At 36.3% G+C, this 16,982-nt stretch overlaps 1 protein-coding gene across 1 annotated transcript in view; it reads left to right on the plus strand.

Annotated features, from left to right (window-relative positions):
* ACER3 (alkaline ceramidase 3) overlaps positions 1–16,982 on the plus strand; it is a 52,419-nt gene that overhangs the window by 11,389 nt on the left and 24,048 nt on the right. Inside the window, exon 2 of the mRNA XM_042792802.1 lies at positions 8,962–9,072. Coding sequence (XP_042648736.1) covers positions 8,962–9,072 — 111 coding nt within the window. The remainder of the gene's footprint in view (positions 1–8,961; positions 9,073–16,982) is intronic.

A 16,982-nucleotide genomic window follows, 5' to 3' on the forward strand; every position in this document is an offset into this window, starting at 1 on the left:
TATTTAAAATATGTTTTGTTTTGTTTTCCAGTAAAGGCTATAATAGAAGTAGATCTGCCCTTCTGCAACAAGCTTATTTAATGTAATATTCTAACTTTACATCATCTCAGCCTAATCTCTTTGATTGCATTTTCCATCTTTAAGCACTTGCTTTTAGTGAGCTTTCTAGATTGATGTTTCAAATGATCTGCCTATGCCAACTGTTCGTACTTTAAATTTACTTGCAAAATTATTCCAGGTGTACTTAAGAGTAATTGGTCTGCTTGCTGTCATCTTAGGTGCAAGTTTATCAGGGAAATGATACTTTCTTTTCCATGACCCTTCCCATACTCCAGGAAGGCAACATTAAAATATGGCAGGATGGCATTTCAGCTAATTGTAATGCAAGTTTATTCCTTGTAGTCCAGTTAATTGTGGATATCTTGACTTGGGAATACAGTGACATGTAAAGGAGCTGTGTACTATCATATTTGTCCAGGCTGCTTCCTGCAATCTCAAAAAATGGCCAAGGATAGATTCTAGCACTTTTGTTATGTCCTTAAATACTGTTATTTTTCAACATAATGGTCCCTTCAAACCCCATTTATTAATGCTTCATAATGCCCTGAATTTACGACGGGCATAGGTGTGATAGACCTCGTTAGAGCCACAGTAAGATAATTGGCAAAACGGGCTTAAAAAGTGAAGAACATGTCTCTTTGATTTAGCTGTTGATGTAGCTACCTTTATTCTGGCCTGTCACCTCAGAATATTTTCCTTGCAATTGCTTTCATAATTATTTGTTGAGCTTTACAGTTGGTCCTCCATATTTTGTCATCTGTCCTGTTAGCCCTCTTCCTGAGGAACAGCATCTCATGCAGATCTAGAACTTTACTTGTGAAAGGCTTTAAGACAGATCTCTGTAAAAAAAAAAAAAAAAAAAAAAAAAAAAAAAAAAAATTAGTCATCGTTCCTCAAAAACAACATCAATTCAAGAGATACTTTTTCTTAATCTGTGATAACCTTTAAGAATTCCAGGAGGATGATGACTCCATTATGCTAAACATAAGAATTGGTAACAAAAACATTTCTGGAAAGTACTTGGCTCTTACTCTAGGTACTTTCTACTTTGAAGCTTTGTTTATGAGAAGTGTTGTGATGAACTCATTCATTTTTATTGTGGCAGGTAAGGATGGTCTAGTGTCTAGAGGAACAGTTTGATGTTTGAAAGTCCTAGCTTCAGTTTTATGCAGGTTTCTTTGTGACTCAGGCACCCTCTTTTAGCCTGTACTTTTCTTGCAAGGATATCGAGGATAGGTTCACCGAAGACTGGGGTTGCTCAGACACTGCAGTAATAGAGACTAAATAGGTGACAAATACATTTTAGTTTTGAGAGGGAAGAGCAAAAATTTCTTAGCCCAGGAATGAATGTTTCACCAGCTAAGTTTAAATCTGCATTATGAACACAAATGTTGGATTTCTGGGATTGCAAGGGTATCAGTTTCTTCTGAAGAAGCACAGAGCTTTAAAATTTGGATTTGTATACTATTAGCTTTCACTCATCTATTTTTAGTATAATATACATAAGCAAGGTCAGGTTTGTACAGTCTCCTGTTAGGTTCTAATTTTCTAGTGTCTTTACTATGGAGTAGCAAAGCACTTCACAGAGAGGTGAGGGTAAAGAAAAGGCTGGCTTAATTGTAACCTAGGGCGATTCAGAAGCAGTTTAATAATAAGTGCTTTTGTAAGACATGCATACCAAAGAGAGGCTTGTGCATTAGAAAATACACCCACACTTTACAGGTTTGAACTGAGCTTTCTTGTGTGTGAACTTTGTTAGTCAGGAGTGTTGAGAGCTTTTTATTCTAATTACCTTTTGATTGTTTTGAAGAACACAGATGTAATGCGAAATATTGTAATCAGAGTAAAAACATCTACAAAAATACAAGCTGAACTAGTATGATGAGTGCCAAGGGAATGAATTCTGCAGCTGGAATATAAAGTGTGTAATGCCATAAATCGGAACGTATCACTTGACACAGCATGTTGGAACTGCTCATAAATGAGCACTGGGAATAAAAATCAAATTATGTCGTTAATAATTAATTTATTTTTTCTCAAATTACCTCATTAACCCTCCCCAAACCAGTAAATCATTGAAATGGTTTACCTCTTCAGAAGGGTATCGGCGTACATTTACATATCCTGGAGAAATGGAGGCCAAGCAAGGGAAAAGCAGCCTAGAAGATCTAGAAGCACTTCCCTGCATGCTGACTTGACTTTAAACACTAAAACCTCCCAGTTGGCCACTGGCTCTGCAGCAGCAGAGGTTTTAGGTGGTTTGGTTTTTTTGTTTTTTTTGGCCTTATCTCAGCACCTTGACTTACTGGAAGCAGTGCTCTGTTGCAGCTGGGGCTGAGATGTGCGCGACTGAAAGGCAGTGTGCTCACAGTAGTGGTATGCATCCGTGTTGGTGCTAGCACTGAGGAGGAGGCTGCCATCCTGCCTCCTTTGCTTCCTTTCTTTGCCCATGGTGGATTGTTTTCTTCATGTATCTTGCAGCGTCTTCATGTATCTTGCACTCTTGTTTGAAACTGTTCCAGGATTCATGGCTTCTTTTGGGAGATGTTGCTGCTGCCAAATAAACTTGATTTCAAGATGTTCTACCTAAACTTCCCTTTTCTGTTTTTCGTTGTTCAGTCTGTTAGTGTTGATCAGAATGCTCTTCTTTAGTAATACAAATAACATATTTTTTTCAGTCCTTCCCCCATGTAAATCTGCTCGATTCCATGTTACTTTCTTACAGCTGCTGCTTGGCTAAGATTTAGGTAGCTATTCTTCGTTTGTTTGTTTGTTTTGATTTTTTGTTAACATCTTTATTTTCCTTTGTAGTACTCCTCGTTGCTATATCTGACCGCTCCCTCTCATTTGTCCCTTACAGTTTTTCTCGTAATAGTATGTCAGCATCTATACTGAGCTAGATTAATGCAGAATTCCTTTGTAATGTACTTGCTTTATCACATTTTTCTATGGTGTTTTATCTACCTTTTAATTTTATGATTCCTGTGGTCTGTATGAACTTGCTCTTCAGATTTCTGATGTTATTTTAAATACCTTGGGAGATCTAATAGTCCCTCTAATAACCGATTAGCTTGAAGTGTTACTTATCTGTACCCATTTTTATAGTACTTCAGGAAGCTTTAATACGTGCTTATACAGTTCAGTAATTGCTTCACTATTTGTTTCCTTCAGTATTTTTCCCATATTTTTTTTTTATTAGAAATGTGGTGGCTAATATAAGTCATAGCTGAATTGCTGAAGTTGCAACTTCAGTTAATGTCCAGGTGCACAAAATCAAAGCTTGCTTAGTATTTGGAAAGGAGAATTAAAGGAGGTAAGAAATGGATCTTGTCTCTTAAAAATGAACACTCTAAACACTCCACGCCCCTATTTTTTATTTTTAATTCAGCATTGGTTCTGTGCTCCAGCCTGGAGTAACACTGTGTTGCGTTTCACTGAATAACAGGAAGTTTATATTGATCCTTCATGCGCATTAGCAAGTAGGGAGTTTAGTAATTACATATTGGCAAAATTCCCGTCGGGATGACTCGGTTTTCTCCCCTTGATGTCCTTCTGAAATACCAAATGGAGACAGGAGTTTTCATTTCCTGACAGTCTGAAGTGCAGTTATTGTAGACTTTGAAGTGGAAGATATTAAAAATGGCTGGTGGAAGTGAAAATCTAATTGCTATACTGCCCTCCTGGTGATAAGCCGTAAGCGAAAACAGCACAAAATTGAAGTTAGTGGCCAAAACAGCTGATTCTGTGTAGTTGGATCTTCTGAACAATCATGAAATGCCTATATTTTGAAATGTCAGCAATACAAACCTCCTCTGGGCTCTGGCTTAGTTATTATTGACTGATAATGTATAGCATATACTGGATGGAAACTTGTGGGATTTCATTCAAACTAATTCCTCTGTTGACACTTGCAATGCTGTGACAAGGTAGCTATGAAGTACTTGTGTCTTAGCAGGGACTTGCATATTAGATTTGAATGATTTTCTTATTCTTATATGAAAATACTCTAGATTCCTCTTGTCTTTCAGCTGTTAGGCTGCCTACTCCTCCGGTTCAAATCTAATTTCCAAACACCTTTTTGTCTTTCATTGTTCTACCTTATCTAATGCTGCTGGGCCACAGGACTACTCTTTTTATGCCTTTTGTTGTTATTCTCTGTGTGTATTCATCTTTGGTTTCATATCCCTAGAGAACCTTCCAAGAGAAAAATCTTTATTTAAAAGAGAGGATACCTAGTGGTAGATGGTTACACTTTCAAATGTGCCTGACTTGTGTTGCTTTGCCATTTCTTTAAATTTAGTAAACCCTCTAATAATGAACAACTTGTAGTGAACAACTACATATTTGAAGAAACTTTATGAAAGTAAGGTCCTTCAAATTTGTATACTCTCTAACTGTACCGGGCTGTTTGTATAACTGTAAGCAATATATTGTGACTATGTTTGCCTGTAAATACTATTTCCTCTTTGAGTTTGTATTTTTTGTCTTTCAGGTGGTCAGTCGTTGTACAGATCTTTGTGTATTTATGATAATATGCGTATTTTTTAGGATTTGAAGATTACTCTGAATGTACATGCATTGTAAAAAAGGCTTGTTGGATTTTGCTGTTGTATTTGTAGAACTGGGTGCAGATGTGGTTTAACGCTCATACAGCTGTCCTTCCCATAGACAGAGGCCTGTTGAAATGATGTTTTGCATAAATTGATTTTGTTCTGGTACCCATATGGTATTCTCTCAATGAATAAAACAGTATTTTGAAACAATGGTTTGCATTAAAACCGACTTGGAAGACTTTTATGAAAATTTGTAAGGTCAGTCACACAGTCTGTATTTATCATGATTAGACATTAATACAGCACTTTACCAAGTACAGTGTATAATCTTTGTGGACATAGTCTGTTTTACTACTGCAACAGGCCACCACATCATGTCATCTGGCTTTTAAGTTTACTGAGCTTTACCTTGACAGCAAGTAGGTTCATTATGCTGCCCATTCCTGTTGGGAAGCAGTTGTAAATACCTGGAAGCTTTCCTCTTAATTCTAGCTCACATTTATTTAGTATTAGTTTGTAGCTGTTTATTCTCTTGTCAGTATTATCCTTTAGATCAAAGAGCTCCCTTTTGTCCTTAGCATGTACCCATGGTGTATTTACGGAGTACAGTTTTATTCCATCCAACCATTGTTTTATTAGGCTAGGTGAGCTAAGCAATTTTTGTCCCTTCTGATTTTGTAAGCTCCTGTTCCTTGCTCCCACCTGAGTGATGTTTCTCTGTACCTGATGTGCTTTCTCTTTTCTTTTACCAATTACTAGAGAACAATGTATTCTACTGTTGGCTTGCATGAAGCATTACTGTTTTCCCTGCCTCTACAGGAAATAAATTTAGGGGGTTTGGTGCCTGCAGTGGTGACTTATGGTCAGTCACCATGCAATCTTAATTCACTCATCTGAATCTTCAGGTAGATTAATCCTACATTTGGAATAAGGATTCATATTCACATTGAAAGGCATGTTCCTGGCCATCATATTTAATCCCGTTCCTGTCATTTCAGTCCACAAGTTCATTAATTTCTTCCTCTGGTAATCTAGTCCTCCTTTCTGTTGACAGACCTGCTGAAAATAAAATGCTGAGAAGCAGTCTTTGGTCACGAAGGAAAAATTAGATCACTCTGTGAACCAGTATTCAAGGAATTCAGTATTGAAATATAAGAATACTGTGCAGAGTTAAGCTCAGATCCACCCATGTGCATTCATCTAATAATTTCTGATATACTATATTTCTTACAGGCATAACCAATAGTCTCTTTAATTATTTTGCATACTGTCTGCCTCATGCCTTAGTTGCAAATTCTCCAATCTCTGTTTTTTCCCAAGGAGGTCTGCTGCATTATTTTTTTTTTCCCCTTTTTTAAAGAATTTTAAATGAAAAAAAATTCTGGTGAAAAAGATTAGGATTCTCGACAGATTAACAGAAAAGGAAGTGAAACAGGTTTTGAAGGAAATAGATAGTGAAGTTGAAAATAGGAAAAAAGTTAATTAACTTTAGAGTTATGGGTCTGTAGTTGTGTCACCTTCTTTCTTGGTATTGTTTGCTAATCTCTTTGCATATCCCACTGCCTTTTTTTGATGGAATTAGTAAAAATCCCTTTTAATGAATTTATAAGCTGTTCTATGTGAGGATAATCCTGTAAAGACTGGCTAGACTTTTATGAAATACAGACTCTTTTGGACCTTGGGTTTGAAAGAGGCCTTGTACTTTTTGTTCTTGAAAGAAGTAATTTTGCTAGCAGCATGCCAGAAGACTTCATTGTTTCCCCACCCCCATTTCCCTTTTTAAAAAATCTGCACAACTTTCAAGAAGTATGTTTTGCAAATAGACTTGCCTAATCCATGCTATAAATGTTCTGAATAATATGGGCCAAAAAGTGCAGAGAAAGAGTGGCGGGAATTTACAGCTAGATTAGGTCTACAGTATTTCCTCTCTCAGCAAGATGGTCCTAGATTAAGCGCTCATAAATTTTCCATAATTTAACATAATTATAGCTTTACAGGAAGTGTTGAAACCTTTGCTTTCCTATAGAAGAATCTCTTTCCTCCATTCTTACATCTATCTGAAGTTTGTTATCCTACTGCAACTCTCTTCTGTAATCATGTGCCTTCCCAATTGCAGATAAGCATCATGGTATTTCTTTTGTTTGGCATTTTCATATTTGAATTTTTGCCAGGTTTTTGACAATTTCATAATGAAATGACCTTGAACAGTCATATTTATATAAAGTCTAATAACTTCGTTTGAAACTGGGCATAGTTGAGAACTGCTTTAGGAAGCAGAAGATTCGCTATCCACACTACATAGCCTTTACTCTACTTTTTGAGGCCGGATGATGTCTTTGTGTGATTTGTGGGAGGACGTGGTAATGGTCAGCGTATCACACAATACTGAATTTTAGTGGATTTCTTCCAAACCTGGTCTCCACTGAAAGTGAATCACTGCCCCTTGTAACACTGAGGAAATGTGGTAAAAGGTTAATGATTCCCCAAAGAATTTAAGCATGAAGAAGGCCTTTTGTATTGGTATAAACTTGTATGTCTCCACAGAGCTGTTTTGATTTCAGCTGAGCTTCTTTTACATGGAGGAGCTTACTACAGAGCTGACTAGAAGAGTAAGATCTCCAGCATATCTCTGTTTAGCTTGTTATAACTTGGTGAAATTAATGTTTGTGCAGGAGATTATGTTAAATCAATAAGGGAGTGATTTAAAGAAGGTCTGAAAAATTAGATGCATTTTCTTTTTCTGGTTGAGAAGAATGTCTCAAACTGTGATTTGAATCTACTTTGTGAGAATTTAGAAGAGCTAACTTGTTACAGTTGACTTAGGTACACTTCTGCTTCGTGTGTTCTGAAATAACCTTTTTTCCATTTGGGTTTGAATTTTCTGTAAACCTCTAAAGTATGGATTTTTGTTCCCAGAGGTACTGTAATACTTTGGGGTTGTATGATCATAGGTCGGTAGTTTTTACTTTGGGATGGATCTTGGGAAGTAGGACTCCTGAAGAATAAGTGCTTGAATTAGGGGAGTGATTCAGACATGCCCTGCTCACTCTTGTTTTTTGTTTTAGAAAGTGAAACTCTTCTGTGATTTTTTGCTGAATAAAGAAGCCCAAAATAAGGGTTTTTTGGCCTCTCCGTAGCCTCATATGTTGTACTTTTCATTGAGATATTTGGAAATTAGAGATTCAATTTTATGTATATTTAACTGAAAGCATGTGAAAGTGTGCAGTTTAATTGATGCAAGCAACATTCTGCCTTTTTAAATAGATTTGCTCTTTTTCCCAAATTGTATGTCATTTTATTCCCATTACATAATCTTTATTCTCAAAATTATTATATGTGGTTAGGCTAAAAAGCTGAATCTGCATCCCCTCTGCTGAGAAATGCACCATTTCATTATGGTACCTTCCCTTTAAACTTCTCAATGTTTCATTGTACTTTGCATAGGCCAGGACAGTTTGAAAAAAAAATCTAAATCAGAGTGGGAGAGCTGTCTTGAAGAAAAAAAAAAAAAAGAAAAGAAGAAGGTTCCTTCATTTTCTTCAGTGCTGGGAGAGTTGTCACGGCCCTTGGTATGAGAACTGGGCTCCTGGCTTGTTCTTGCTTTCTCTGATCTCTACAACATGTGTCATTTCTTGGCATTTCATCCTAGCTTCAGTGGAAGGGATGGAGAACAGTGGTGTCTTCCTGAAGTTCAGGTTCCTGATAAGTTTTGACAGTTGCCTATCATGCTGGTCAGTAGTGGCTCCTGACTTGTTACTGTTCCTTATTGTACCCTCTTACAGTCTTTACTTTTACGTCATGATCTGTGAGGTAGCATCCCATTGGGCTTGTCTTGTGTGTGCGTGGTGACTAGTGCACTAATAGTAAAGATTGAACTGGTTTCATTTGGGAATGAGTCACCTTAAAGTATCTGAAGGGAGTGTGGAGAAGAGAGTTCCAAGAATAGGTTGAAGAAAAAAGGCTTGAACTATTTGGGGCTTATATCTCCTTAAGGAATCTGATTTTAATTCATGAGCTGTGCAGGCAAGGTAACCCTGTTTTTCTGCTTCCTGTCAAGAAAGTAAGCACCATCTAAGTCAAACTTTTTAGTTAAATTAGTATTTTATTATTATTCATACATGTGAAAATGACAAAAGAGTTAAAAAGTTCTTAGCCTTCAAGTAGTTAACTGTGTGGTACCAAAATTTAACTTTGTATTATGTGTGAAAGCAGAAGACAACTTCCAAAAGGGTGTAACTTTCTGGATGAAAGCTACTTGAACATATCTTTAGTGAGTGAATGCAGCTTTATTTATTTAAAGTGCACAGTACCCAATTCTAAGCCCTTGATTTTTGTTTCTGTCCCACAGGGAACACAGTGAGTAACCTGATTTTCATTCTACCTCCAATCTATGGTGCGATTCAGACCTATAAAGATGGCCTTGAAAAACGGTATTTAGCTGCATATTTGTGTCTTACAGGTATGTGTAAAACTTAATTTGCTCTTTCATTCTAAAGAGAGCTCAGATGTGCAATGAACAATATCCAGATATTAATAAACCAAATAATATGTATGTGAAATGTAAACTTCAGTTTGTTATACTTGTTAATATTCACAGAAAACTGGTGTTTGTTGGAAGGACGTGAAGTTAGAATTCACTAAATAACTTTATGAGATTTTTAAAGTGATCTTTTTCTGGCTTTAAGTCCTGCTCAGTGCATTTTAGCTTACTGTGTCCTTTTGTGATGATTTACAGAAGATGTCTTCTCGTGTGTCCTACTTCCAAACAGTTTCACACTATATTAATATTTTTGTGACATTTGTGTGGAACAGTAATACAAGAAATGGCCAAGATATTGAAGGAGCTGGAAGAGCATTCTTTCATGAGTTTGAATTTGTTTTCAGTTCCTCTTTGGCATATATCACCCAACAATGTAACTGCTATCATATCTGGGAAGTTCTGCAAGGAAGGCAGAACAATGGGACATTCATACATAGGTGAACTGAAGGACAGTGTGTTTTTTCTAAAATAGCAAAATCCAGAAAAGAACAACTTCCTTTAAAACATTAATTATGCAACTAGAAGTCATGTTCCTTATGAGAAGAGGTGATGTTTGAAGATAGTTTGGATTTGGCAGTTTAGCCTCCAAGTAGATTTCACAGAATTTCTGTTTCACAGGATTTATATGTTTGCTATAGCTCCTGCCTATGTGGAGACTATCTATCGCAGTCTTCTCAGGGTATGAGATTGGTTTATTGTAAATGATACTTCTAAGATTGGTATACTTAAGTATTTAGATAAACATTGTTAAAAAACATATGTCCATATGCTAAATGTGTTTTTGAATCCAATTAAACTGTAACATATACTAGGTACAACTTCACGGTTTTTCAGTTACATCAACTTTGCTGGTATGTGTGAAAGATAAGCAGCAACAGTATACAGATTTGTATGTTGTCTGAACACTTCCCAAATAGCCATTTGTAGGCTTGTTAGGGTTTTAAGTTTAATTTTTGTCTCAGTATAACATAGTTTAGCAGAAGGAATTCTTGGAGGTCAGGATTTCCTTTTAAAAAGGGAAAGAAACGGTATATAAGCATTTGTTGAAGTTGACTCTTCGCATGTTCTTGGATCAAAATAGCCTATACTGCCATTCTTTCTAAACTTAAAAAAAAAAACAAACTAAAACTCTGTGTTTGAGACTGTCTTCACCATCACTTGTGTCTACCTCTGTCAGTGGCACTTCGTGATGGACAAAGTGTGCCACTATGACCAGAATGTCAGGCGGTGACACCAAGACTGCCCTGAGTGGGCAATGCTCATATACTCTTTAATGTTTGACCAAAAAAAAAGAAAATAAAGAATCTGTCTTTGATGACATTAAAACCACGGACTTCAGTTTTATACTTTTCTTGGTGTCCATGAAGGGGAGCTCAGCTTGCGTGTTTGACAGCAGTGCTGTAGGGCAGTCCTGAGTTCCTGCTCATCTGTGGCTGGGATGCCTCTGATTCCTGTCAGAAGTGATAAATGCTTGCATGGCTTGATTTTTAACTCACATGTTGGAACCTGACATTAAAGGTCACTCCCCAAAAGGTCTCTCTTCCGGTTTGTCTCTGCTTCATTATTCATAATGCTTGACTTATTTTACAGCAGTTGAAAGATGTGAAGGAATATAGAAGGCTTTATAGTTTCTCAGTGAAAAACAGGAATGGGATGATTTAGAATCAAAACCTCTTAGCATTTATTCTACTACAGAATAAAAGCAGCAAATGAGAAGATAAACGGAGTTTTAAGTATAGCTGAAATGTGCCAGGAACATTGGCATTCTTTCTGTGCACATGACTGAATGAGAAGCATACAGAAGTGGAGATAGAGTAAGCATACTGAAATTTCTTTTTGTAAGAAAGTACCAGAGAGAATTCTTTCCCTTACAGTAATTTTATTTATTAACAGATTTCCCTCTACTTACTTAATTTGTAACTAACAAGTATAGACTTAATCTGTAAAGGGATAGCGAATTTAGCAGAAACTTCTGGTTTCGCTTCAGGCACCATGCTTCATTGAAGACTGTATTAGCAGAGATTCTAACTAGCTAGTAGTGTCTAAGGGTTCTTTTGTAAAGTAGAAATTCTTTACCAAATTCTGCTATGAAGATAGGGGGGAAGGGAGGGCACTTTAGTTAGGTTTTAACAACTTCGAATCATTACTAAGATTTTAAAAGATGTTAAAAGACAGCTGTCAGAGCGGACATTAAATCTGTAAGCATTTGAGAACATAAGAAGTGTTGTTTCTAGACATTATTTTTGATCCAAATCAGCTGTTTCTTTTCGATGCTTCCAGACATTTAGGTGATTGTCAGTTCCTTTGTGTTTTACCACACCATGTTCAGTGCTTCACTTTATATCCCACAATTTCTTTTGTTGATGTTTATTTCCTCTTTGAACCAAGTGCATTTTGAATTAGGGAAGCACTGTTCATTTCACATACATGCTAAGATCCAAAGTTGGCAAGACAAGAAGGGGAATTTCTAAATAACTGTTCAAATAAATTTCTTATTCATTCTGGTGCTGAGACTGAGTTGTACTTTTCAGCAAGTTCTTTGAGATACAGCACACTGTTCTCAGCCCTTATTTCTGCTGCCTTTCAGCTCAAAGGGCACGTTGTCAATAAACTCAGTAGGAACCGGATACAATTTTTAAGCTTTAGAGAGCTATTTAATCAAGCTATAAATGATGAAAACCAATCTTGGGCAATTACTTTAGCATGTTGCATCTCAGGAATTAGGTGGAAAAAATCATCAGACTGTCACTACCTCAAAGAATAAGTGGTTATTTTTGGATGGCTCCTTACAATGCTGGGGTGTTTTAGCAGGTTCTAGCATATGTAATTTCTTCATGCATCCTGGGAAACTATGATTCACAAATGGTTCATATTCTAGAATTGTCTTGATTTTAACAAAATTATATAAAAAGTATATATAAAACCACTATATGTTAAAATATTAATATATAAACATACAAAATTAACTATTAACTATTAATATGTAATATTACATATTAACAATATATTAAACTATTCTATATTAATATATTGGTTTTTTTAAAAAGAGAGTATAACCATTTTGGACCTAAAAAGATAAGGAAAGGCATTCAGTGGAGTTATATACTTTATTAGATGCTTTACTTGAAATTAGGAATTTTTAGAAATTAAAATTGTTCTGTTTTGTATTTTTTTGGCCTGTTTAATATGGCTCAGTCATTCAAGCAGTGCCAAAGTGGAGGAAGAAAAAGATGCAAGAAGTTTTCTATGTTGGCTGTAGCCACAGGACCTCCAAACCAGTTTACAGAACTTAATTTCCAGTGAAACTCTGTATCTCTGAAAATAGTTTCTAGAAGCCCTTCAGTCAAAGTTAATTCCCTTATTCTTACCTAGCAGCCATAGAGAAGGTGCTCAGGCCACAGCGATGGTAGTAAATCCAGTGTTCTTGGGAACATTCCTGAGTGCTGAAGCCAAGTAGCGTGGAACAGCCCGTGTCTGTTCATCTTAGCCTCCAAAACAAGGTGACCGCATGCAAACTCCCTGCTGGGCACAGGTCCTGGACTCTCCTGGCTGCTGGGCTGTGCTGGTTGGAGCAGGCCAGACTCACACCGCAGACTCTCTTAACAATTCCCTAGTGCAGATGGTTCCATTATAGCATCTGGGAACAGTCCCAGCCATGCTCGAGTTTACTTGTCGAGCTGTACTCTTGCAGTCACCAAGGTCTCTCCTGTCTCTTACACTGTGGAGGGAAACCATTACAAAACAAAATAATAAAAATTGTTCATTTAATTCTCCTTTTTCATCTTATTTCATTCTTTGACTGTTTATGATGCAGTACGTTGTCGTTAAGTTGGGTTCTATCATTGTAAGAAACCACAGCTGGAATTCAGCTTCAGATTCAAACACTTAAGCATGTGTCTACCTGTTCAGAGGGGACTGCTTCCCACTGCAGACAGTAAAGCATAGCGAATCATTTGGCTCATCCTAAAATATCCCCTTGTATTTTGCCACCAGCATTACTCTTTATAATGCCATTCTCTTTTGTGGAAGCTTTGACACTTAGTTCATGTGTAGATACCTAATAAAGGTGTTTGCACCTGGAGCATCCTTCTTTGGGAATGTTTTCATACAGTTCCTGTACAGTTTAAATTCAAACCACATCTATGAAATCCTAATAAACTGCTTTTTCTATAAAGGCTTTAGGCTTATGATAAGAATGTTGAATGCTGATGGATAGTCTTAGATCGAAATGAATTATCACTGGCTATGTGATACTTCTGATTCTTCCTACAACTGTTGAAAAATTCATAGGGGATATTTGTGTCCCTCTAGGGTTCAAATCCTGAGAATTTATATGTTTCATATATGGAGCTGGATCTCATGTATAATGCCGGGTTATTTCTAGCATGGATATTGCCCCAAAATCTTTGACAGTGTTGAAGCACAGTGAAATAATTGCGTATGAAGTAAAGTTTGCAGATGCATTGCTTTCATGTCATCACAAACACAACTATTTTATCAACTGGTAGTATCCATACATTGTGTTTGCTGTAGGACAAAAAACCCCAAGTTACTCTATATATAGCAGCTAACCTGACTTTGTAGTTCCAGTCTTTTTTAAGTGATCTCTTAATGTTGTGACTTCATGTGTATTCTGTGCTTAAGATATAATATATCTATATGCCCTGTAAATTGAGAGGTTCGTTGATGTAAAAACTGCTGAGAGACTTGTAGTATCTATGAAAAGTGAGTTACAGTGGTTAGAGAAGAAATGGTATTGCTTCAGGTGGTGTTATTCCTAACCAATACGCAGCTTTCAGTGAGTTAAGGTCCTTTGACAAAGGAAATGCCTAAAATAAAAACTGTAACCCCTACTTACAAGATGAGGAGCAAATCTACTGCTCAGCTTGTCAGTGGCGGTATGGGAAAGTTGCTTCTGTTGGAATGGGTGTAATTGCAGTGATCGTGTTGACTTGTATTTTGAAAAGTACAAAGCTGGTACAACATCTCACTGCTGTAATGGTTTTTGCGAAGTAAATTCTGCTTAGAAATGTCTTGAACCTGAAGTTATGTGATGAAAAGTATACCTAAAGATAGTTGCATTCCTGTAGAACTGCAGGTAGAAGCTACATGTGAAGACATTTGAGCTTAAGTATTAAACCCCTTTACCACAGATGTCAAGTCCCTTGTAAATTCACAAGTTAGACTTTTAAGTGTGACAAAAAGGAAGTGTACTCTGGGAATGGCAGAGGAAATAAAGATTTTCTTGCGATCCTTGGCATGTGATAGGTGTTTTCTCTTTTTCTTTGCAATGTTTTCAGTACTGAACACTAACCCTGAATTAAGCTGTGAGACAGCAACTCTGACTACCACAGCTCTTGGCCCAGTGAGTGCAGTATTAGATATTAGTTCCCTTCTGCTGCAGTTTACCAGTTACATAGTGATGCTAGTGAAGCAGAATATGACATGCGCTTCAGCTGCTACAGTTCAGTTCATCATCTTTTAATGCAGTTTCTGTCCTTCTTTTTGAACAGATTCATAAAGCTTTTTGCACAGTTCTGTGTTAACATATAACGTATGCCAAAAGCAGCAAATGAGAAACTTGGTTCTTAGCTCATTCTACATCTAGATGTAAAACATTTTTAAGTTATCCCTCTGCAATGTAAAACATACCTTTTTTAAGTTATGCCTCTGCAATAAGCAGGTATAAATGGGATACGTAAAGAATCCTGTTTCATTCTTTAGTCTTCATTTAAACCGTCTCTTCAAAAAAGTTGCTTTTTTGCATAGTTACCACAATAGTGTTTGAGGAAATGTTGTCTGTGCAGTCTTGAGTGGGAGCATGTCATCTGCTGAATAATCTAGTCACATAATTCGAAGTCATGTAACATCCTGGGTTATCTGCTGAATGCACTTAAATACCAATCAGACCTGACCATGCTCATGAGCTCTGTCAAGATTGCAGCAAGCAGTATTACAGCCATTTCCAGTAGAGGTTTTTATTGTAGGAAGGACCATATGATGAGTTTCTGTAAACTTTTCATGTTTCGGATAACTATTCTATTGCTACACAATATAATTAAAGCATTGTTCTCCAATGCATAGTAAAATTTCATAGTCAAAAAAATGCCAAGTGTGATCATTACACAGAAGCAAGAGATTTTAAAACTATTTTTAGAAATTCATTGTAGTTATGGGTTTAATGACCTGAAACACTAATATCTGCAGCATTCTTGATTTTTGCAAAGACTGGAAAGGAAACATAATCTAGCAATAACTGCTTCTAATCATACAGGAGGAAGGGGAGGAGTTCAGTGGCTGATTGTTGATATTTATTAACCCCAGTACCATTAACAACAACAAAAACAAACAAACAAAAAACCCCACATTTTTTTAATTTAAAATCAGTTGAAATTTCTTATGCAATGATTTTGACCATATTTCAAAATTACACTCGTTACAAATTTTAATTGTTTGAGTCATGAAGATACTGAAATTGCTGTGACAGCCAGGGTAATGGATGGTACTCTTCTAATTACAATTTTAACGGGTTTTTTCTTCAGAATGAACAGTAGTTGTAATAGATTCTGTATACATAGAAAAATGGCTATGAGAATTTCTCATTAAAATCTCAAGGTGAAAAACAGCTGTTGCTTATTGTTTGGAAAGACTTTTCAGAAGCAAAACAATTTAATCAGAATTTACAGGAGTGCATATGTTTGCTTATGTTCTGGTAGACAGCCATGCTTAATTTTGCAGAGAATTAATGACATTAAAATGTTTGGCAATACGTTTTTAAATGTAGCTGCATTACAATTTTGTATTTCAGTAAAGCTCCATGCTTAGGTATTTCATTTCATTGGGTAAGTATAATAATCACAATTTTAGTCTAATAGCATCTAAAGAAACATCTCCACATGTCTGTCAACTGACTTGGGCATCCATTACAAAATGCACTTTTTTTTAGATAGAGATCTGTTTAAACATCAGTGAAATCTAACTGTTGTGTGTAGAAAAGGTTATAATCTTGCAGCAAAGCACAGCAGCAGTAGCCAGTGATCGAGGCTTGAGTGCAAATTACTTGGCTTTCTCTGAAACCAGAGTCTGATGTAAAACATAATTTCTTGAAGGAAGACAAGACATAGCATTAATGTACTTGTTCTTGCAAAATAAAAATGAGCCAGTGCTTAATGAGAGTGTTTAACAGATAACATTTCAAAGTGATGAGTGGTACATTAAATACCAGCTTTGCTCTAAACAGCGGATTCTGACTTCCAAGAAACATTCTCCTTGTCTTACTGACAAAGCTGTGTGCAGGCAAATACGTATCTCATAAATTAATTTTAGCAGGAAATTCAGAGTTTAAAAATAAAGTATTTCAAATAAATAAAAATCATTACATAGAAAGATGAGCTTCTAAGAAGGTGACTCTGAAAAGGCAATCTTGTTTCACAAAACGAATCCATACTTCATGCAGTTTGTTTACCCTGAATTTCTAGTTCTAAGTTCTAGTAGCAATTCATTGCTGCTTCTAAAGCTGACAAAAAACTCCATGTAAAATTTACTTTTTAAAACTGGACAACGAGCAGAAATATCCCAGGCTTTCAGGAGTATTAGCTATTGAATGATGCTTTGCATTACAGAAGGATTGAGACAGATAAATCTTAATGTAATTAAAAGAAAAAGAGAAATAGAATGATAATGTTCCATTCAGTCTGGGTTTCCTCCACTCCTATCCTCATTGAGATTGCACCAGTTCATAGAAGACAGTATGGAGAGGAGAGAAAGAGGACACCCACCCCCCAAAAAACAAATGCAAGGACCTCACTGGTGATTAAAGTGCAAAGTAG

Source organism: Tyto alba, unplaced genomic scaffold (genome assembly GCF_018691265.1).
Source record: "Tyto alba isolate M040663 unplaced genomic scaffold, T.alba_DEE_v4.0 Super-Scaffold_2, whole genome shotgun sequence".
Lineage (NCBI taxonomy): Eukaryota > Metazoa > Chordata > Aves > Strigiformes > Tytonidae > Tyto > Tyto alba.